The sequence below is a fragment of the Nipponia nippon genome, unplaced genomic scaffold, assembly GCF_047370975.1.
Source record: "Nipponia nippon isolate SJK-2023a ecotype South Korea unplaced genomic scaffold, ASM4737097v1 scaffold_3, whole genome shotgun sequence".
Taxonomy (NCBI): Eukaryota; Metazoa; Chordata; class Aves; order Pelecaniformes; family Threskiornithidae; genus Nipponia; species Nipponia nippon.
The window spans coordinates 34,038,486-34,063,364 of record NW_028262347.1 but is presented as its reverse complement, the minus strand read 5'-3'; the positions used below and the strand labels follow the sequence as shown (position 1 = coordinate 34,063,364).

General features: G+C 36.8%; 1 protein-coding gene across 2 annotated transcripts in view; it reads right to left on the bottom strand.

Moving 5' to 3' along the window:
- TMEM117 (transmembrane protein 117) overlaps positions 1-24,879 on the bottom strand; it is a 221,629-nt gene that overhangs the window by 60,491 nt on the left and 136,259 nt on the right. For both annotated transcript variants that reach the window (XM_087764857.1, XM_087764858.1), the window contains exon 5: positions 16,477-16,574. In XM_087764857.1, the coding sequence (XP_087620983.1) occupies positions 16,477-16,574 (98 nt within the window). The remainder of the gene's footprint in view (positions 1-16,476; positions 16,575-24,879) is intronic.

Here is a 24,879-nt window from a genome sequence, read left to right as displayed (position 1 = left end):
CAGGGAATTATATTTAAATGGCCTCATTTTCTGGAGTACCGCTAGCCCCACAAATCTCATTTGGTCAAATTCAAGGGACATTTTTATATATTTAGATGCTTAAAATATAGGATAGTAAATTCAGACGGTTAAGGTATGAATATTTTGGCTATGACTCATTTTCCTGGAAGGGTAAAGCATTTTTCATATGCATCACTTTCTGAGTACACATACCTAGATCTTAGTGTCAGCTTCCTTTATTAATCTGATCTTGCTATTGTGAGGCATAAACTGCTGTCACAAGACACAGTACAGTTTAGAACCTAAGTATGGAACTTCTTCTGACACTCTTAAAGCCAGATTATTTGCCTACATATCATAAGAAATAACCCAATCAGGTTTCAGATACAAAAATCATGAGGATATAAATCTTAAGAATATTATTATTACTCAAAATCTGAAAAATAAGCCTTTAAGAAAAACAACAAGCCAACAGCAAAACTCAATAAATGGATGGAAAAAGGAGCCTGATGAAGTGGAAACAAAAGAAATCCACAGAGAGAAACATACAGCCAGCACCAGAATTTTGCTTATTCAGTAATGGGAAAATATGAATCAACACTGTGAAGAAAGAAGTATAGAAGTTGCAAGAGGGAAATATTGTCAAAGGTGAAGAAAGAAAGGGTTTAAGACTTAAGTAATTAAACAGCATACCTGCCATTGCATGCTTCAGGAATCTATATGTATGGATGCCATGGAGCTTATTAAATACTGCAGGGAAAAATGTCCCCTAGAACTACCAGAAAAGAAGTTGCCAATATCTAAAAGAGTATTAGAGTTTCATTGAAGACTATTGGGCTTTTACCATTGATTTCAAAAAGATGAAGGTCAGATGCTTATTTCAATATACTCAGGCAGATGTTCTTTTTCACTAGGAAAAGTCAATCTTTTTGATGGTTAAAGTGAGTATCAAAAGCCATTGACCACAACTGTTCACAAGCACAGAGGTTTCCTTAATTTTGCAACATCACCAAGATTGCTTATCCTATGCCTGAATTGAAGGTCCTAAATTATTTCTGCTTCTTTAAAAAATTATATGATTTGGGGGCACTCCCATGGCATACCGCTGGCATCTCCAGTAACAGGGATCATATTAACACCACATATTTTTCATAAGCATTGTTGATATTATTAGCAGTTATAGATTTAACTACGGATATAAACAGAGATTTTTCTCCAGACCAGAACAAAATCTACTGGGAGCTTTGAGTCCTCACAACTCCATTGCATTTAATAAAATAATTACAGTGTCACTATAAGGTAAGTTTTGCTTCAATAACAGTCTTGAAACTAGTTAAAGATACAAAAGCACGTTTCTGGTTTTAGCTCAGTGTTTAGTTTACACAAATGCCTTTGCTCCACCATGCCATTATCCACCAGTAGTGTATGCCATTACTGGACTAATGTTATTGCTTAAAGAACATATTAAGATGCTGGTGTTTTCATACAGGAGATATCCATACATCTTCCACAAGTAATTACATTACCAGTAATCCTTTTAAAAGGCTGTCGTTGCTCAGTTGCTTTGCCAATAGCTTTAAGCTTGGTTATATGACAATCCCACTTACTCATAGTGTATGATCTGGTAACAGATGAACCAGCTAATAAGCTGGCGCTCTGTGATCAGTGACAAATCATAGAACTGAGACCCATCAAAAGAAACAAACTCTCTATACAAAGCCCCAGATAGTCTGTTGTCATTTATTACCAAAAATAGTACAGAGAGCAAAGAATTACTGACCCTGAAAATACCATGTGTTCTTTTATACATTTTGCAAAGAACAATAATTATCAGGAAATACAACCACCAACTTTTTAAAGAACTCCGGCATTCATGATGATATAAAAAAGCAGCCTCTAGCTATAGTACAAGCATCTCTTTCATGAATGATAAAAGCGTGATACGAAGATATGGAATACAGACCGTATCACGCAATACTCTTATCTGAAGACCTAATAATACCAGCATATTCAGGCTAAGAAGTTTTGCTAAATACTGAAACACTGTCTGAATTAATTCCAAAGACTACTTCCCATACCGTGAATGATGTCAAATCTATTAATGAATAAAAACTGTTAACCTGAATACTAACACTGCACTTTTCTACTACAGAGTCTACTCCTTGCTCTTGAGATGGTGATTAAAAATAGCAACTGTCACTGTATCTGTCAGTCAGTGGATACATAGATGATGCAGGAGGCAGTGTGCAGAAGTGGTTTTAGACCATCACGCAGCAGTACGCAGAAAGGCTGTGAATAAATTAAACCAAAAATATAAGCCTCAGGCTGATGTGTTTGAACTTCACTGCAAACATTCTTCATACATATTTAATTGCTCCATTGAGACTGTGACTGTTCTGGAGATGTTCCAGGCATTATTTCCATTCAATTAGTACGCTTGCAGTATGTGTACTCCTTAACCCAAAATGATTGATTCCATAAATGTCTTCCCACTTACTGACCTGAACACTAATTGAGGTTGTGTATAGATTAAAAGAGAGTGTATGCTTCTTGAAACCAGCCAAAATATATTGTAGTCACTAAAATATCTTGTGGCACAAGAAAGTGGCACTTCTAACTGAAGACACCAAAATACTGCTTCACAGAAATCTTTCAGGTAGGAAGAGCTGGAAATTATAAAATGGGTTGAAAAAGTCTGCTAAACAACACTGTAAACAGAAGTTTAATTCTAAGTACAAAGCCCCACCTTTCTGAAACATAACACAATCTTTCTTTGAAATATTATTATCACATACCAGATGCTTTTGTCTGTGCTTGCATCTTGCAAATTAATTTGCTTTGGGCGAAAGTATAAATTCTTTATATTCCATGAAAATAAAACTAAAGAAGTTCAGATAATTTTATCAATTCAGCTGCACACAAGGGGAAAAGCTAAATGTTTTAAAGGTCTTATTCAAACCAAGATAATGTTGTAAAGTGTAAATTATTTATTCTACTATGAACCAAAACTTTTGCTGTTCAAGTTATTAAAGATAAGTATGATTAAATTGTGGCAGCTCAAATCTTAAGTAAGCCACCCTGATGAAACAATCCTGAAGATCTCCATAAGCACTGCCTGGCTTCTGGGTTAACCTGAAAACTATGGACAGTCTTAAACCCTTAGTACTTAAGACATTAAAACTAAAATCAATCATATCACAGTTGGAATGAAAAATGGCTACATTCATAATACACTTCCTTAAAACAGAGGTATGTTCATGCAGCTTGGTCAAGTTTCTATCAGACATTGGAAGAATCCCTGGGAAACACTTAAATTCATATTATACTTTATTTCTAAAGTTTAGAAGCATGAGTATGTTAGACTTCATGTGACAGAATACTGCAGAGAAGCTTAGACAAGAAATCTGGGCCTGAGAACTAAAAATGATGTTGTCATTGCATGTGCCATCTTCCTCCAGATTCTCCATATGAAATTTATTCAATTTAAAGATGATTGTTTCCCACCTAAATTCCAACTCTTTCAACTCAATATACCATTTCAAAGTCATATAAGATATTTCCAGCTTGTTTACTGTCACTGAAAACATGCCTCACTCTATTTCCTTGCCCAAGACCAATGCTTCCTGCACTATGCCAATGGGCCTTGAATATTTCGATAAATGAGATCAGGTCAAAGCATGCAAATAACTGGAAGCTGAGTATGTGTCAAGGGGCATTTTTTTACTGCCACCCTACTTGTGAGCAGCAAATATGCATTTGTAGATGAGGCATTTAGCACATCTCTGTGCCATGTTTCTTTTTAAAATTGGAATTCCAGACAGTAACCTCCCTGGGGCAGAGAGTTCACTTGCTCTTGGGCTGTGCAATGCTGGCACAATAGAGGGCCCAAATGAGAGCATTTTTAATAGGTGTTTGTTTTGAAACAATGGCCATGGGGGGTTGTTTATAGGAAATTAATTGACTAAAAGTTATAAATTTATTATTTGTTTCAGTTTATGGTAGAGATACCTTAGGGCACTTCATTATTTAAAGTTCCAACAATTATGTATGAATTCAAATAAAAATTAAAACCAACCCATCTAAATGAAAAGTAACTAACCAACCAGAACAAGAAAGAAAAGAAAAAAGAAAAAAATATCCTGTGCATTTTACACATGATGCAGTTTCCCAATGTATGAAAAAGCAGAAAGGCCCAAGAGCTTGCACTGGAGCTAACACACTCACACAATCTCAAAGAGAATGTTTGTTCAGCACTGGGACAAAGCTATATGTAGTATCTTTAAAATAAGAAATATCTTCTTTCTATTTTCAGCATATCTTTGATTAAACTAAAGCTGCCATAGCAAGTCATGAAACTGAAATGAAAACCTCCTCAATTTTAATGTAATATTTTGACAATTTCTTGGCCTTTGTCCTCTACCTTCCCAATTCTAAGATATTCTTTACTTAATGAAATTAAATTCAAATTACTCTGGCAGAACTAGTGGATTCTGGTAGGGCGTGTAAAAAAGAAATGAGGAAGCAGCGAACTAGAGTATGAGGAACAAAGTTTCCCAAAATATGTGCCTTTCTCAAGGCTGAATAGATTTTTTTCCAACTGTTGTCACTGGCTTTGCCTTACCCCTTCAGCCATCACAGACAAGAAAGGCTGATGCTCTTTCCATTGAAATCCAGAAAGATTTACTCTTTGTCTGCATGAGGAACAGCACTGTGCTCACCAGCGTATCAACAAAATCAGTAATACAAAGCAAACAACAGTAAACTGCACTCAAGGTGCTTTTTCTTCAAGGAAAAGATCATTCATTTCAGTAGGTAAAGAACCTGAAAAGATGGAAAATGTTTAGTCCTGTATTAAGAGTATCTTTTGTTACACACCATTTACTGAAGCTCTTGACTTTGATTAGTCAGTATGACAAGTTCATTATGTTCATCAGGATAACTTCTGGCTAGACAAAGTACCTCAAATATGCATGGTCTGAAATTTAACTGGTATCTGTTATTGTAAGGACTTAACTGCTAACATGATTTTTTGTGTGTTTATAAAAAAAATCCAGAAAAGATGCTAAAGTATCAAAACATACATTATGAAACCAAGAGCCCTGCAGGGCACCTTTTGTTAACAACCTTTTGTTGTGATTTTATTGACAATTTAATCTACCCTTTGTTTTAGGCATTGCTTTTTCTACTGTCACAATGACAGACAGACAGCATGCAATTATTTAAAATAAAAACACAGCCACAACATTCTCATTATGTTATCCAGCCTAAAAAAGATATTTTAAAGTTGAACGTCTTGATTAAGATAGCTGTCAGCAAATTCTTTTAATTTTACAACCCTACTGATCTGCAGTAGAAAAGCAAGTAAGAAACAAAAGACATGCTCCTTACATCTAAATGGAGGTTTTATACAAGGACTAATTAATCATATGTACATTCATATTTATAGTTGTGCTAAGCACATCCTGAAACATTAGTTTTAATTAAGTTTTCATTTTTATTGAAATGGCTCTATTCTGATAGTAGCCATGGGGTATAAGAATCTGAAGGGGACAGAATGGGATAGGGGATGAAGTCTGGCAGCATTTAAATAGTAATTCCTGCTCCACCTTTAAGTCCAGTCTTTGCAAAAGACAGTCTCACCATTTTTCTGTTAGCCCTAAATAACTGAATTTGGATGTAACTAGCTATTTTTTTCCTTCTTTTAAAGCATCACCAGTTAGAAAGTAACTAACTCAGCATCAGTACAGCCACATCCTAGTCCTGTGCAACACTTTGGATCTCAAGCTGTGATTTCACTGGAACCATTGTTCATCTATTGATGTTTGTTTGCCTGTTTGCACTAGCAGAACAGGATGATAAGGTGGAGAGAATTTTGCTAAATTCTATTTGCAAAATTCTGTTGATGTCCAAGACACAGCAGAAGTCATGTCATCAAGGACTACCAGGAAATCAAGAGGAATCCAACATTTTAAATCAGATGCTTAATGGATGATAACTGCTATATCCTCCTGAAACCAGTGGAAGACTTACAACTCATCCAACATGTCCCCAGGGAGAGCATTCTCAGTCCCCACTGTTAAACAATCCCATTAATGTCAGTGAAACAGTTTCTCTGTATTAGTGTTTGAAACCCACAGGCCCTAAAACCAGATAGTTTCCAAACTGATTTTCACTGGGCCCAGATCAGTTTCAGAACGGCTTCTTCACGTGGATCTGAAAGCCAAAGAACATTTGATATGATCGGCATTTCTTGCAGTCTTTGCCATGATAAAAAAAGTTTGTAGTTTGTGTATTCCTGTGGGCTTTCCAGTCCAGAATGTGTAAACACTCAACATTTACGGGAAATATGGGTATATGAGAAAGATGATGAGTCAGGAGTTCAGCTAAGTACATCAGCAAATTCTAAGGCACAAATTTAAACATGTCATTACGGAGAAATACAGTTTAAAAAAAGTACTCCAGCATTCCAGGAAGGGAAATAATTTAATTGCTTTAATCATCACATTTATTTTACAAAACTGAATTGATTTTTGGAATCCAGCCATGACAAAGTCTGTGAACTCCGGCTGTGAGCAAGAGCAGCTGAAGCACTCTTTTTCTGATCTCCACTGAACTCTGTGGGCTTTCAAAGTGCACATCTTGCACAAAACCACTGGCTGAGGCTGCATCTTCTCCATGCAGCAAGTCTTTGTGTGACAGATTCTTTAAAGCTTCCCCAAAGAGACTTGAGTTCAAGTTAACCAGACCACGTTTTGGGCTATGATTTTACCAGGCCTCTGCACATTGAAGCAAGGATGCAAGACAATGAATTTCTACCTTGACCATCAGAAATGTATTCTTCTGCTGTATGAATAATCATCCACAGTGTGCATGCTGATCTAATTGCAATACTTGGAACTTCTGTCTTGGGGTGGCTGTCACAATTATCTAATTATATATTGTTATAATTCAACTTTCAGCTTTTTTTTTCTGCCTACATGATCACATAATGCATATTGTCTGACACATCCTACTTTTAGAGTGGACCTAGAGTGAGGTCTAGGCTAGCTGTGAATGATAAATATAGAAAAAGATGGTTTTGCTAATAACAAATGGATTTATACTGTGGAAGAGAAAGGAAGGGAAAGCACTTTTAACCAGAAAGAGGGCACTGACAGAACAAGCAGCCACATCAGTGATCCTGCTTTTCTCCCGGAAAATCTTCCATGGGACCCGAGTGGAGGCAGAGGTGTCTCCTGCTCAGCAAAAACTCTGTGGAAAGCGGAGAGAAGGTGCTAAGAGGACTTGCTGCAACATCCCTTCTACACTGGCCCTGTGCCTGAACTGAGGATTGCATCTGCCTATTTCAAAGAAAAAACTTTTGAAACCTGCTAAGAAAAATCTTCATCTAAGAATTAGAGCTCTCCAGTTTTTGGCATAGAATGTGATTTTGTGAAAGTATTTTAATTCAGAAGGACCATTATTACTGAAACATTGCAGACACTGCACTTTGAGAAGTTATATTAAAGCTACACATTGGATAAAATATTTTTAGTAACTGTTCATGATACACCTCTTGCTCACTAACAGGGATAGAATAAAACGTACTTTTTAAAAGAGGTGAAGATGGGGTGCCGTATCCATCCAATTATGAGGGCTATACTTAGGGATCTAGCAATTATGTAGAAATAAAAGCAGCCTCTTTTTCTAACAGGCTATCAGCTATTGAATTGCAAGTAGATACCAAATATAACTCAAAAAGCTTAAACAGACTGAGGAACTGAAAAGATATGCTGTAAAATGCATATGCACTACAGAGGTTCAAAGACTTTAAAGCCAAATCAAAGGTGAAACTCAAGTCTATGGGCCCAGTCCTGAACCCCACTGTAGCTAATGGATGATCCTTTTCTCTCTTCAATATAACTGTCTTCCAGCCAGATCGCTCTATGAATCTTTTTTTACCACCCAAGACATGAAATGCTTCCACAGTAGAACTTCCCAGGGGAACGGTGTTTGTGCAGGGGTGTTAGGAGCTCCCTCTCTCACCTCTGTTGCTGTGTCCAGCCTGTGGTTGTGTGTGTGGATGTGGATGTGCACGTGTGAGAGGAAAGCTGCCACGCTACACTCACTCTCCCCCTCTGCCAACCCTTCTCTTATTCATGCAAATACACATAAGAAACAGCATATGTTTTTGTTTGATCTGTAGGAGTGTCCATCAAAAAAAAATAAATAGGATGAGACCACTTTATGTAACAAGACAAATAACAAACCTAATCTTCATGCTGAAGTGATATTACAATGAGAGTATTTTTTTTTAATCTGAGATCTCAAAGCTCCCTAAGCTTGATTTTGTCTCCCTCGAGCACTTTTCCTTCTGAGAAGAAAAGTGAGATGAGGAATGATTTGTCTCACCATTCTTCCTATCACAAATAGAGTGGGGGAAATGCATGATACAGCCTTTCCAAATATAGACTGGCATAGGCAAGATATGAATTTCTTCCTTGATAAGTGAGACAGATGGGAGACTTTCACACGCACTCCCTCACATATGGATACCTTCTCTCTGCTCATATATAAGTAAAGTCATGCAAAGCATCTACCTCTCTTGCAGTGCATTACCAGTCCTTGAATAACATGCTCCATGTGGCCACATGGGTGGCACATGGACTGACTGCGCTTCCCAGATGTGTTCTGCCAGGGATTGGACTTACTGCTTGTACTGGAAATCAGTGGGGAGGCAGAAGCATCCTAGAGGACTGAGTAACGTTTCCAGCTGAAAACAAGTGCTTATTGAGGAGAGCAGATTGATGGGAGAACCCTGAATTACTGACACTGTGGTCTTCACGCACTGAGGAGTGGGGGGAAGGCATCAGGGAATGAGGTCCCAAAGATGGGTCTGACTCATGTGCTTGTCAAGCTTGAACCATTCTGGTGAGACTTGACCACTGTTACTTTTTCATACTAGAGAGTGTAAAAGCACTTTGCCATCAAAATGGAAAAATATTCCTTAGGGCATGAACTAGAGAGTTCGTATGGGATCAAACTTAGGTTTGAACAAAAAACTTATGTATTAATATTTTAGATAATACAATATTTTCACATAACATAGTATCGGATGGTTAAATGAAAAATAAAAATAGGTAGAAACCTTAAACAACGACCTCTTGTACGAAAGAAAGTCCGGTGGTCTGGATTATGATGATTTATTTTGAACATTTTTTTGTGTTAATTAATTGTAATCTTACAGCATAGTCTACCAATAATACCCAGCACAGAAATTAAATAAATGCTATCAAAAACATTTTAGTCATCTCTTGACAAATGGTAATCATGTGTTACTTCTTGCCTGCCAGACTAAATGAAACAATTACTATTCATGGACAGTTTTATCCTCTCATAATATATTTAACAAAGTCTGCCTAGATTAGTAGTCAGATTACTCAGTATAAATCCTCTGCGGAGGACCTTAGTGAATATTTGGTATTGAGACAAAAAGGAAGTAGCAAGGAATTTATTTATTGTCTTGCTTATCTGGATTCTAAATTGAAGCTATTCACTTTGGTTATAGCATGAGAATAAAAGATTTACTAGAAGCAATAATATTGTCAGATATTTTTGTTTTCTTTATATTTACACTATTTATACTATACTATTTATACTATCTATACTCTTTACACTATTTATACTATTTACCAGGAAATCTGCCTCTCCTTCTAGATGATTCCAGGTTTCAGTTCAGTAGTCAGTATCTTATTCCAAGACAAATTATTTAAATATGAAAGAATGAATGGATGAACTTAAAAACCTCCAGAATAGGGAGAGAGTAACATATGTGTATCTATATGCATGTACATTATATATATAATTTTCTTGTTTCATGCAGCTGCATTTGTGGGACTGCATCATAAAAATCTTTACTCAAACTTAATGAAAGGTTCGTTTTGTTTGGGTTAATATATAATTTAGGTTGACAAAGCTATAATGTCTAATTAGTTTTTCTCAGTGCAGCCTATAATGAAAAGAATGGATGTTTTAAGAAGCTGTCTTTTGAAACAGATGTGTGAACTACATTCCTATATGTGAAAAGAACATAATTGTCCAGTATGCATTTATCATCTTGACTACGAAAGCATAGAACATGGAAATATAACTTACCAAACCCTCAAATAGATATATAATAGAAAATCTCTTAAAGAAACTATGGTTTATTTCTGTATGGGAGACGTGGCTATCTCATAAGGAAGCTTCCTCTACTTCCAGGGTACAAAATATTGTCCAATTAAGAATCCTGCACAAATCCATGTCTAACACAATCCTCTATAAATATAACATATGTACATGAATTAGTACTCTCTAGCAATTCTGAACAATTAATTTGAATAAAAGCTTTTAAACCTATATTACTAACTTGCTGAATCAAAGTACTGTGATTACTAACATATATTTCTGAGCATGTGTAGTTTTGGTTTTTATTAAAGAAAGCTAGAGAGAGCTTATGGAAATACATACTAAAAGATTATTTAGTTTGCAAAGTCAAAACAGCAAACATAGGGAATCACAAATTTACAGTTCTCCGTACTAATTTATTTCTTCTCCGTGTTGGTATGTGCTTTGTATTATTTCAGACAAGAGTCCTATGTCAAAGACACATTATTGCACCAATGAAGACTGATCATTGTGTGCATGTACAATGAATGTCTAGCCAGGGACACCACAGAAATGGATTCCAGTCTGCTACTTGCATATTCAAACGTTCAGCTTGTATATATTATTCTGTCACCTGCCTGCAATCAATATTCAGCTGCACAATCCACTGTTATTGCTACACTCCGCCATTTTGATAATCTACCATTGAATATCAATTTTGTCTTCCCTAGTTACACAGACCTCAGCAGCTCTTTTCCTCTATTCCAGTATGCGGTGAGTTGACCCAGGCTGGACACCAGGTGCCCACCAGACCCGCTCTATCAATCTCCCTCCTCAGCTGGACCAGGGAGAGAAAATATAATGAAAGGCTCGTGGGTCAAGATAAGGACAGGGAGATCTTTCACCAATAACAATCACAGGCAAAACAGACCCAACTTGGGGAAATTAGTTTAATTTATTACCAATCCAATCAGAGTAGGACAATGAGAAATAAAACCAAATCTTAAAAACACCTTCCCCCAACCCCTCCCCTCTTCCCAGGCTTAACTTCACTCCTGATTTTCTCTACCTCCTTCCCTAGAGTGGTGCAGAGGGACAGGGAATGGGGGTTGTGGTCAGTTCATCACACATTGTCTCTGCCGCTCCTTCCTCCTTAGGAAGGAGGACTCCTCACACTCTTCCCCTGCTCCAGGGTGGGGTCCCTCCCATGGCAGACAGTCCTCCACGAACTTCTCCATCATGAGTCCTTCCCACGGGCTGCAGTTCTTCACGAACTGCTCCAGCGTGGGTCCCCCGTGGGGTCACAAGTCCTGACAGCAAACCTGCTCCAGTGTGTGTTCCTCTCTCCACGGGTCCACAGGTCCTGCCAGGAGCCTGCTCCAGCGTGGGGTTCCCATGGGGTCACAGCCTCCTTCGGGCATCCATCTGCTCTAGCGTGGGGTCCTCCAGGGGCTGCAGGTGGACAACCTGCCTCACCATGGTCTTCACCACAGGCTGCAGGGGAATCTCTGCTCCGGTGTCTGGAGCACCTCCTCCCTCTCCTTCTTCACTGACCTTGGTGTCTGCAGCGTTGTTTCTCTCACATATTCTCACTCCTCTCTCTTCTGACTGCTGCTGCTGTTGCACAAGATTTTTTCTCCCCCTTCTTAAATATGTTATCCAGAGGCGCTACCACTGTCGCTGATGGGCTCGGCCTTGGCCAGTGGTGGGTCCGTCTTGGAGCCGGCTGGCATTGGCTCTATCGGACATGGGGGAAGCTTCTAGCAGCTTCACACAGAAGCCACCCCTGTATCCCCCCCACTACCATAACCTTGCCACACAAACCCAGTACGCAATGATTGTGTTTCCTTTTTTTGGTGTTCTCTTTTTCCGTATAGCTAAAAGTTCACATGAAGAACTCTTTATGTCTTGCTCATTATAATCTCCCCCATCCTCTGTTAGGAAAGTTTTGAGGATAATTCATATTAGAACAGTTTGTCAAGAGAGAGTATTTGGGTCTTGCCTCTATTAACCAAACCGCACACACAGCCCAGAGAGGTTCTAGTGATTTTATTCTAACTACTATGCTTGATTCTTCACAGGATGTGGTGTGCCACTGCGGAAGACATTGTAATGAAGAGATAGTCATTTCAGGCACAAACTAGGCAGAGGTTAACCACAGGCTTTGGTGGCAGAGACCTGTATGTTAATACTGGTGATGACTATATAACCTGAGCACATACTGTGGCATTAGTATGCACTGCCTTTAGCAATGCCACCTGTATTGTACTGCTGGTGAGAGCTCGCTTCTGTGCAGATGTGTAAGAACATAATGCTCTCAGCAAACCTCGGGTACCATCTAGACAGCTCAATATTGCACAGGTTTGTTCACTTGGAAAAATACTATAAATACTATAAAAACAGATATCCCATAACCATTTACTAAATTAGTTTTAAGTGATTTTTCATGAAGTCTCTTAACATTATTCTCTTCCAATTGTAGTTCATTTTTAATGTACTTATTTGTCTGTCTTCTGTCTTAACAAGTGGTTTCGTTATTAAAAAATCCTTATAAAAAGAGACCTTTAGTATAGGTTGGACTTACTCAGTGTTCCGGGGGAATAAAAAATTATTTGCAAAATAACCAATCTTATCACATTGTATTCCTCTCTCTGCTTCCTCCAATATCCAACATTAAAAATAACTACCATTCTATAGTGTCCTATTTATTTAACTTATCACTAGCTACTGCTATTGGCTTGTTGTCAGTCTTGTCCAAGATCTTTATTTGGCTTAATTTAACAACCTTTTTTTCTTGTTGCTTCTTTCAAATGCCAGTCATCTCATGTCATATATAATTTGTCTCTCCTAAAACAGCCAAATTATCAGCGTAGCCAAAAATATAAGTCAGCCTATTTCCATTCACGCTTGTAACTTTGCAATAGTGACAGTAACAACAGAGAACTGGAGACAGTTGTCTCTCTACCACAGCCTCATCTGACTGCCAGATGGTGCAGGTATTTAAGTCCCTGTAGGTATCTTTCTTTCATAACCCACAACACGTCTGCACCATCTCAGTAATTCCACCAGGGTTCCAGATATTTCATTGCCTTCTAAAAGCCATCTTGACGATATGCTTTTTTAAATCTGTAAGAAAGCGTGTTTGTACTTGCCTTGTATCCCTATGCAATATAACACAGACTGTAACAAGGTTATACAAAGGGGTCTCTGGATGGTGGAAGTAGCCATTTAGCAGAGCTGGAAATGACCAAAATGGAGATCTTTCCATCAAAAAAAAACCCAACGCACCACCATAAAAAAAAGTAGAAAGCACTTCAATGAACTCCTTAGTGATGGGCTAGACAAAAGCAAATAGCAAATGGACATTTTTGGGCTAGCTGAGATGTTTGTGGAAGAATTATATTATGAAGACATTCAAAAGGCAGCCAGAATCCTCAGGAGCAAACAACAACCAGTTGCTGACAATGTTTCCAGGGAATGATTTAAAATGGGAGATGATAAGCTAAATCAAAACCTTTGCTAATTAGTTGCATTGGAGAGCTGAAAACATTTCCAAATGAGAAACACAAAGCAGTCACATGATCAACTGTTATAAACAAGTGGATGATGCCTTCATCCTGATGAAAATCCATCTGTCTTTGGTACGTTTATAGACATTTTCTAATTTTACAAAGTAAACCTGAAAATAAAAATGATGTTAACAGAAAAACGAGTCCAGTGTGTATCTAAAATTTTTGTTTCATCAACCACTTTAGACTGTGCATCACATATCTAGTATTTGGAATAATTAAAATACAGTGCACTGTATTACACTATCTCTGCTAAACAGATGTGCCACTAGGAAATGTCCTGAATAAATGGATTTTGGCATACCAGTATCTGCGTAGGACATACTGTTGCGGATGCTTCATTTAGGACATTTCAGAAATGAGGCTGCTCTCGTCACACTGCTTAAGCAGCAATAAATGAAATACTACTACCCCACACTATCATATATAACATTATCAATACTTTAACTCTCCCCTCTATTTTTCTTACTTATTAGGGAAAAAAGATGTCTACTTTTACTGATATCTAACGTGCACTATCTAAATAATGTCTCTACAAAATGTAGACTGTTGCCCAGGGCTATTTTATTTCCCTGCTTAAGCTAAGAATAAAAGCATTTATGTCACCCTTTAGGTTTTGAAATCCCCATTAAGCATACTCTTTAGTATGAGAATCATGCATGAAAAGAACCATCATTTTTTAATTTATCTCCATTTTAAACTTTTGGTAGGATTTGTTAATATGAATATTATTTGAAAGAAAATACAGATTTATAACATTTCAGAAGTCAAGAAGTTCATGCAAGAAATCAAAACATCTCTCGCAACAATATTTAAGTACTTTTAATAGTGTTTTATTGTTCTCCCTGTCTGGCACGTAGATTTGAAATCTCCCTATCATGCCACCTTGCTTTTAATGCTTTTTTCCATTCTTCCAGTCTTTTTGTGTAATTTAGTTTTTTCTTGACTCTTAATTAATCTCCTCTCCAGTCTTTCAGACAACGCTATTCTTCAGACAAGGGCAAAAAAAATCAATGATGTTCTAGACTGAGCTGTTCACTGACTTAACCAAATGACACTGTAATCATTGCTAGCCCACTTGTTACATATCTGAGCATTTTTTTATTCATCTGCTTTACCTTTTTGCCCACCTTGGCACACTGAGACAGAATCTTCCTCAGCACGTCCTGCAATGATGACAAGCAGCTGTTTGAGCTCCCACCCACTCTGCTCCATAACTCAAACTTTTCAATCATGTTATTTTTTTCACCTAGCTTTCTAAGATCCCTCTTCCATGCTAGCATTTGTCAAATTATTCACTTCATCTTTAAATTCTGTCATGTCACTAATATATAGATGTATAGAAATAATGAATACTACTTCTAACATTAAATAACAGGACTCCCCTGTCTTACCAACATAGCGGAAAATTATTATTTTATTTATACCTTTCATTGCACATTTCTGAGATGATTCCGAAAGGTTCAGCACACTCCATGGGGCTTACTAGTTTTCTTAATTGCCTTCAGTCAAGAACTTTGTCAAAAGCCTTTTGAAAGTCCAAATAAATTAGATCAAGCATTTCTTCCTCATCCATTATTTTGATGACATGTTCAAAGAGTTCTAACAGATTAGAGGTTTTCTTTCAGCAAAGCTACCCTGGCTTCTTTTAGCAAAATTTAATCTAGAGTTTTGCTCATAATTCTATTATTGATTATGTATTCAATCCATTCAGCTAATACTGAACTCAGACTTACAGACCAGTAGGATAATTCTAGTTTGTTGAAAAAAATCAACAAAACCAAAACAATAGCCAAATTTTAACAGTCAGTTTTTCAATAGGCAATTACGTGCTAATAAAATTTGGATCAGCTCAGCTCCTTCAGTTCGTATAAACCTTGTTTGTAGCCAATCAGCCACCTGATTCTGCTTTCTTTTTAGTCTTTAAATTTCTCTTATTATTTCCTTTAATTGCTTTAATTTAATATAATACCTCATTTTTACTACTTTAAAAGTATAGATGTTTCATTGCATTTTCTGTAGCAGAATCCGTGTAAATAAATCTTTCAACTTCTCTGTAGCAATTCCTTCTAAATCTGCTTTTTATAAAACAGCAAGTCTGCTGATATTTTAATGTGTTTTTCTGCTTCTGATGTAGTTGAAAAAAGTCTCTGCAGTTTCTTTCAACTTTACCTATAAGGTCTTCAGACTGCTTCTTAGACTATACATTTTCCGTCTTCCATTTTTCCTGCCACAATTTGTTTTCTATTTTAAGAGTTACAATTTACCTGGAAGAGGCTACATTTGGGGTCAAATAAATGCTTACCCCTCACAATTTTTCCCATTGATTTTTAAATATTTTTCTTAATAATCTAAGGCTGACTCACCATTTGAAATCCCATTCATGTGTTAATTCAAAGAATTACTGTAATTAATTTCAAGGTCACAAAAGGACACTCGCATATCTACTGATGTTAATTACAAGGACTGACAATGGGACATCTAAATATTATCACATATAGCAAAAATTTTGCAACTCAGTTATAAACAGCATCACCGATATAATAAAAGAAACAGTGCAAATCAATTTTAAAATAATATTTTTACATCAACTATTTTGATTAAGAATTGTTCGCTCATGTACAGCTTTTGTAATGTTTAATTTTTTGTTAGACCAAGTTTCCGTTTTTTCCCAATATATATTCTGTTTATATCTCTTCCTGCCACAGACAATTCGAAGATATATTTTTGGATGTTCTATAAATGGTTCATTTACAATAATTTGATTTTACTATTATCCTACCAGAATAAAATGATCCTAATGTTTCCTTTCTTCCAGAAGGCTCTGGCAGACTTTCCCCAGTCTGGGTAGGGTTTGTCCTGAAGCATCATATCCGTGACCTACAGGGAAAGAAGAAACAATACACAGTTAAACTGGTGTCACAGAAGAAAATAATAACACGGTCTTTATGAACACTTTCTTTTATGTATGACACGCCTGCTTCAGTTCTGATAATTTTAATAGTTAGACAGCAGAAAAGTAGTATCTCTAGCATGACTTGCAATCAAGACAAAGTATATTGGCCTACATATTCTGCCCTGAGAAGTGCATGCAACTCCTTGAGAAACAAGGAAACCTGTGGAGACCCAAAGATAAGAGAAGAGGAACTAGTCTAAAAGTTACAGCAACCTATGGTACATAAGCTACGTTCCCCTATGGCTATGAAGCTTTCCAATCCAGCGTGGGAGAGGGGAACCACTTCCCTGAGAGCAACATCAGCAGAATTTCCACTCTTGAAATCAGAACTGCAGCCAGAGAGCGCAAGCCTGTGAATTAAGCACGATATGCCATTTATAATCTCCTCTCGCTTCCTGGTATCAGTAATAAAAGCACACTCGGGACTAGAAACATGAAAATCCCTTAAAACTTGCACGGAATTTAAAAAGTATGAAATATTTATTCTCCTTTTCCTAATTCCTATCTAAAGAGACCATCTGTTTCTCTGTCCAGAGACTCATATGCATGCACTACTTCTGGGTGGAACACAGACGTATTAAAAATGACTTTCAGCTAAATGAGGGAGGTGAATACCCTTCAGGCACTTGCACCTTTGGGAAGCTGTGTTTTCATATCCACTTACTTCAAGTTAACTGTACTAAAAAGCACTGAAAGTTACATTACAGTAAACTCATCAGTTCCTTTGTGCAAAAGATCCAGAAGAGTGGAAAACCTATCCATATGTAAAGATTAAGAAATAATTGAAAAGATAAAGGAAATAGGGGTGAGCACCTGCTTCAAAATACAGATAAGTAAAACAAATTCTTACTGTCATTGGTATCAGTACACAGTGGAAAATTACTGTTTTGATTATTATGAAAATAACTCTTAATAAGATTTCAGAAGGAAATAACTTCAAATTGAAGTCAAGATTTCTTGCCTTTTTCCCCACTAAATTTATTTTGATATACAGAGTTTTAAAAATCCAGCTTACCATCCAGAGTGTGAGCTACCACTTTCAATCAATGACATTAGCGGTATTTATCAAAAAGAACACATGGCCCATGATTAAATTAAAACTACATATAAACTACATTCAACTTCTAAATTTTGGTTCCAAGTCCATTTGGGGTTAAAAGTGCTCAGCATATTAGCCTGGAGGGCCGGGTCCAAAGGATAATGAATATGTTAAATAAATAGAAAAACACATTCTAGGATTTTATGATTCCATTAAGCCTAGCCTGAAGAAAGAACAGGTTATATCCTGAAATACCATCTTTACTAATTGTTTTATGTAGGTAACTCTTTTCTCAGATCAGCATGCTGTGATACTTTTTTATAAGATCCCTATTATCTAAATAAATATTTTGATAAATATTTAATGCTGAACAAAACCTCTGTAAAGATTTAATCCACTACTTTAGTAATACTTTTTTTCTCTTAGGAAGAGTCTACATAGTAATGAATATTTGCAAAGGAGAACAGATATTTTGAGAGTTTTTATTCAATTTTGAAAATATTTTCTCCAGACACTTTCTGGGAAATACTTATTATATTTGGTAGAAGGATGCAATCTGCTGCTCTATGACCAATTATTAGGGTAACATGTTTCCTAAGAATGACATTCAAGAAGGAGACATTTTCTGAGGAAAATGGTAAGACGAGGCAGGAAATGTTCTTTCTGATATCAGACAGTTGGTCTTTCATCTCCCAGCTTTGGCATTTATTTAAAGTCATATCACCAGATCAATGTCAGGTCGGTTGCAGTTAAATTGGCTGAAGCAGAGACAGTCATTAAAGGGATGCATTCCATAAAGAGAAATCCAATTACCTTTTGCATTAGAGAAATCAAATTCATTTTCTGGTTTGGTCAAGGACAGTCACTGTGGAAAATGGCTCACAGGAGAAAAGCACTCAACACTGTCATAGTGCAGATAAGTTTTAGATAGAACATCAAAAACTCATTGCTGCTGTTAGAATGATGTTTTTAGAAAAAGAAAAAATACGTATTTTAATTTAATTTACACAACTTAGTATGAAGAGATGTGTGAGTGTGTATTTTTTCCTCTCCCTTTGTGTTTCACAATGCAATTACTGGCCAGCAAACATTTCTCTCTTTTTTACTGGACTATATTTGAAAACACTGCGGATACTCAGGAATAAAAAATAATTGATCACTTCAGTAATTCTATGTATGCATGCATTCTACATAATCAAGAGAAAATAGGGAAAGCCACTTACAAAGTAATTAAGTAATGTATTTTTTCCTTGAACTAGGAGATGTGATATACTTTAATCAATTAATTACACTGCTTCAATTCAGAAAGGAATGGCCCCTGCATATAATGACTGTATAGTCTTTCATTTTATTTAGTGTCTCATGAGAGAAATGGTTACACTGTATTAAAGTGCACAAATGAAACTGCATAATACACATTGTCTGACTTTTTAAGTTACACACATGCCACAGCAAAATATTTTCATAAAAAATTAGTATGCCTTGTATATATTACAGAATCTTAAATTTCACTTTGCTAAATAAAAATATGGCTTTATTGACTATTCAAATTATTCACTTCACATTAACTATGAAGATAACTTATAACGCTTTTAAAAAGGAATATTGTTATCATTAAGTTAATAGCAAAATGTTACAATTCACTATTTTTGTTACAGAAAATTAAATCATTCCTTTTGATCTGATATACTACAATAATTTGAAAACTTACATCACATCATATAAAAGAACGAACTTGGGATTCAAAGTCATGTTCAGAGCAAGTAAGTTACACAAACAAGTGCAGAAAGCAAAATTATAAAAACTCAAAAAACCCCAACAAAACAGTAAGATACCTAAGGTACCTGAGACATACTAAGTGGAACAGTAAGACATCTTAAGGATCATTTATTCCTTACGTGTAGTTGCTTTTTGAGTGTATTGCTCAGGATGCTCAGCACATGCTTTAGATCTCTCCTCCCTAGAAATTCATGTCATACGATGCCACGTTGTAAGTCACAGGATCCTTCCCAGCAGAGGCAAGGTCTGCAGCAGGAGTTTCAGGTAAGGCTAAGTATCTTTTCTATTAATAAACTAACTGCAAGTGAAACTTCCTATAAAAAAGAAGAAAATGGCCTAATACTTTGGTCATGCCTTCAAAGTATCTTCCAAGTTCTTCACTAGTAGGAACTATGCTGTCCTCTTCAGAGTGCAAGCTGATTGTTCCTGGAAAACTAAAGTGGCATGGGCTGCTGGCCAAGCTGTTTTCATCTGCCAAATTGCATTTTAGAAACCTAGAAGTATAAAAGTACATCAAATAGTTTCATAGTAGCACTTCTCCACATAAGAAGCTGCAGAAACCATATCTTGAAAGAGAAACGGACTCTGGACAAGCTCTCCAGGATGCAATGTATTCCATGCTGTAACATTCGTTAAGTAGAGAGCAACTCTCAGTGGAGGATTTTCATTGCTTTATTCACACTTGGATAAATGATCAAAACAGGGTACGAGCAGCCCTCCAGAATTTAACAGAATGTAGAAGAAGCCAAGATCCACAAGAAAAGCCTGGAAACACAAACCAAATAGTGAACTCTGAAATCTTTTTTATTATTTTGATACAGCAATGAGCAGTGAAAGGCCTAATGGACAGCAGGACTCCAACATCTTATATCAGTAAAGAAGTTGTTCATACGCAACTACTCAGCCAGGAGGACAAGACATCATGGTGCTATTGCTGGAAAATGGAGTAGCCTGAATAACTCTGTATTTGGCAAAATATGTATTTCTACTAGTGTCAAGTACATGACTCAAGTATAAGTGACATTTTTTCCTATTTTTATCATCTTACAATTTCAAAATATCTTATTTTAAATCATAAATCTCTTCATAAGTAGCGCTAAATTAATTTAATTGGAAACTCAGCCTTTAATAGTTCATAAGTAGCACTTTTCCACTCTGCCCGAACTCTTTACACAAGAAATGTTACTTTCGGTCCTGCAACCGAGGAATTTAATTGATAAGAATGAGTATCATAAACTCTACAAGTTTTCATAAATTGTAAGGATGCCACAGTGTCGGGGCAGGTCTGAGGGCAGTTTCCCAGGGCAGGTGCATGCATGTTGCTTCTTTTCATGCAGCACAACGTTCCTCATCAACCGCTTATGTGTTTCTGAAAAGTACATGTTTTTTCTAGAGAGTGGGGGTAAATCAGGTTAAAGTAATTATGTTTCCTGAAGTCAGTGTGTGAAGTCAATGAGAGCTAATGTATGCTGCTGAGTGCATACACTCCCTTTGCTTTGCTGTTATGTGCTTTTAGGTGAGCTATATATAGGTGTCCCACTAACTACACATCAATTCTTTATCATATCTCAGTCTTCAAGTACTATACTACATCATGGTATTCATATACCAAACCAGGGAAACATTTAGTATTCAGTCATTAAAAGCTTCTATCCATTATTTTTGTCTTCATCTTCTTTGAGATATTTAAAAACTGCAGAGCTGTTCACTTGATGTACAAAAGTAACCTATATGGAAAATGCTTTTATGCTTCTTTCCTCTGGATGTTAGGGAGAAAACTATCTTCTGTGGATCATACCTGAACATTTCCCTGGCTTACACAATGGTAGTATGAAATGCATCCTTTAATTATTAGATTGTTTTGGCAGTTGAGCAGAAGTGTCAAAAACTTTGTTACACATCCTTCAGAAATAACTGTTAATTTATTTTACTCCACTCTGCTGCATTTCAGAATATACAAAATCTGTAAATGTTTGAAAACAAATGTAACAAATATTTGTGCTTAGGCTTACTGTTCTATAAGGGGGATGATATTTTTCAAGCTAAATATTAATAGTCAGCTGTAAATACGCTGCTAGATTTTAAAGTAGTTTTGTCTGCTTTCTACATTTTCAAACGTTCCTAATGTAGCTTCATTCCTATCCTGAAAACAATCAAGCTCATGTTATTCCTTCAATTTAATTGCAAGAAATTCTTTTTTATATTTGCATTTTCAAAGCAACAACAATGACAGAGACAAAATACGGCCCCTTTAATCTACTCTTTAATTGTTTTCTCGTTTTAATCAGAGCCAGCACATTGTTATTGTCTTACCAACACGTATTGTTTTAACAATACGTAAATCCTGAAAAACAACATTAATTTGCTGTCACAATTCAGTGATCAACATGAATGATAAATAATAGTATGGTTCACTTTTGTTGCTTCTGCAACAGCCCCCAGTATTATTTTGTGCATTTCCACATTTCCCACCAATAAAATGTTTCCAGAGTGTTGCTCTTACGAGCTATTATTCCCCTGATCCACAGCGTTTGCACACATGCACCGTTTTACATCTGAATTTCAACCAAAACCAGTTAAAGAACTTCTTTTGTACAAACACTGATTTTTTTTTTTTTTTATTATTACCATCTTTACTGATCCATGCTAATTCATTTCTTCACCCATTGAGGAAGCAGAAAACCTCTTCTTTTTTTAGCCAGCAGATCTTGATTGTTTTTTTTTAATATTATCATAGCAGTTTCTGCCATAGTCACAATCCATGCAGGGATAACAACTCAACAACAAGACAAGAACAACTGAAAATGTATACACTTTAGGCTCAATTTTAGAAAAGTCGCCCCTGCCAGCTCCTCCTTTCAATTTCCAAATAGAGTTAGGACAGAATGCTCCATAAAGCCAGTGTCTAGCCCACAATTGATTTATGGTGAAAAACTTCTTTAGATATCAAAAGGTGAGTTAGGGAGAAATCTGGTCTGCAATTATTTTAGGTCTATTCAAGTTATTCTGGAAATTATATTTTGTATTTCAATACCGGCAGAAATAATTCCTGAATACATTTTGGTTTTTTGAAAAAAAAAAATCTAAAACAAACAAAAAAGAATAATAACTTTCTTTTAACTGGAAATTCCTTGACACTTCATAAATACAAATAACTGTTTAGGAACAATCGTACAATTGAAGTAAGGCTTCTGCAAAAAAATTCTAAGCTGCGCCATCTCATTTCCTACCATGTTTCAAGTCCCTACTGTGCACACAAATCACTGTATATATACAACAAAATATACTGGCTGCCATGTGGCAAGCACTTATTGTTTATATAACCATTGACACCATGTTTCAGAAAACTTTTTTTTTCTTTCTTTACTGCTTCCTTATTAGTGTTACAAATGCAGAAGCAGAGGTCTGGGTAATGTCACGTATTACAGAGAAAGTGTGAGACATAAAGCCACACCATGATTTTTATTTAAGGCATTCAACTCAGTTCCATCTTAGGCTGACACGGCAGGAGAGCTTGCTTTACTCATTTAGGGAGCTTGGTGGTTTTGGTAAAAGGCCAGCGGTAGAAGTCATGCCATGTTTGGTACACACATGCCATATGCATCTAGACCGATGTAGATTCTTTTTATAGCTAGTGAAAAGAAAAAGGCATTTCTGGGGTGCGATTCATTTCAAAATAGGTTCTGTTGCAAAGATGTACCTGTTTCTCTTCACTCTAACACAGGACCTGCTCAGATGTTCACACTGCTGACACTGGAAGTCTGGTAACATGAATCCCAACCTAGTTTCCTACATTTCTTAGCATGTCTCATCAAAGTGTCATTAACTTAGTTAATGAAATACGTGATGGCAAATAAGGGATGAGGGTTTGTCATAGGCAAAGGGCCATATTCACACATTCCATGCCTAAAAATTAGGCTTTTACCCTCAGCAGGCTGATTCAGACAAACACTCTTATAGAATCCAAGTTCCTTGGGCAGGTCCTGGAGAGGACTATGCACAGCCAAAGGACTGTAGAGCATGGATGAGTCATATCACAAAAGGGGGATCCAGTCTGGTGAGCAGAGTCAGCCAATGCAAATACCAGATACAGAGGCACTTGACTAGGTGCTTGACTCAGGTTTCCAGAGGATGTGTTTCTGTATTTTTGAGATTAAAAATGCAGAGCTCTCTAGGGAAAGATGCCATAGATGCATTGTTTTACTTTTGCACAGTAGACTATTGATTAAAGCAATCACATGGGAGTGCCTATTTTTATTCTCTGATCTCCCAGTTCTGTAAGCTTAACCAGTGTTATAGGCTTTATCCATTGACTTTAATGCAAAAGGCACACCAAGTGCCTAGGCTAAGAATCGGCCTCCAGGATTCCCTATCTCATGTAGCTACAGAATCAGACTTTTTCACAATTTGTCCTTTGTTTCAGCCTATGAATCTTGTATACCTAGCTACAAAGCAAAGCACTGAAGAAAGAATTGAGCCAGCATGTGACTAGCGTATAGGTAGCCTCCACTACCTTGATGGAAAGGACAGAGGGTTCAAAATGTGAGCATGCTGAAATGGAATTATTATGCAAAATGCAAGTAGCAGTTTTTAAGTTAGGGTGGGATCCATAATATCTTGGAATATTGCAGGAATGCGAGCATTTCCCCATTTACCTCCAAACTACAGCAACATACAGGTTCCAGCTGTATAGTCACATCACATAAATGTAGGAGTCTTCAGCATATATGAAATTATACACCAAATGGTGGTACATAGTAATTAAGGTGAGATTCATTCTCTAAGACTGTATTAACCTAAGCAAAATATTAATGTCTGAATGTGCCTGCAAGTCACAAACAAGTTCAATTGACCGATCTCATAAAGGACACAGAGCTCAGAAAGGTCACAATCAGCAGCAATGAAAAACTGGGAAAAAATCTGGTTTGATTTGGCTTAGCTACGACATAGATGCTGAGTTATACTGGCTAGATTTCCAAAAGTTCTGGATATATCCACAAGGAATACTTATGTCTTTAAAGACAGTTTGTGGTGGGTTGACCCAGGCTGGACACCAGGTGCCCACCAAAGCCGCTCTATCAATCCCCTCCCCAGCTGGACAAGGGAGAGAAAATATAATGAAAGGATCATGGGTCAAGATAAGAACAGGGAGAGATCATTCACCAATTACCATTACAGGCAAAACAGACCCGACTTGGGGAAAATTAATTTAATTTATTACCAATCCAATCAGAGTAGGACAATGATTAATAAAAACTAAATCTTAAAACACTTTCCGCCCACCCTTCCCCTCTTCCCAGGCTCAACTTCACTCCTGATTTTCTCTACTTCCTTCCCCCCAGCAGCACAGGGGGATGGGAAATGGGGGTTGTGGTCAGTTCATCACACATTGTCTCTGCCGCTCCTTCCTC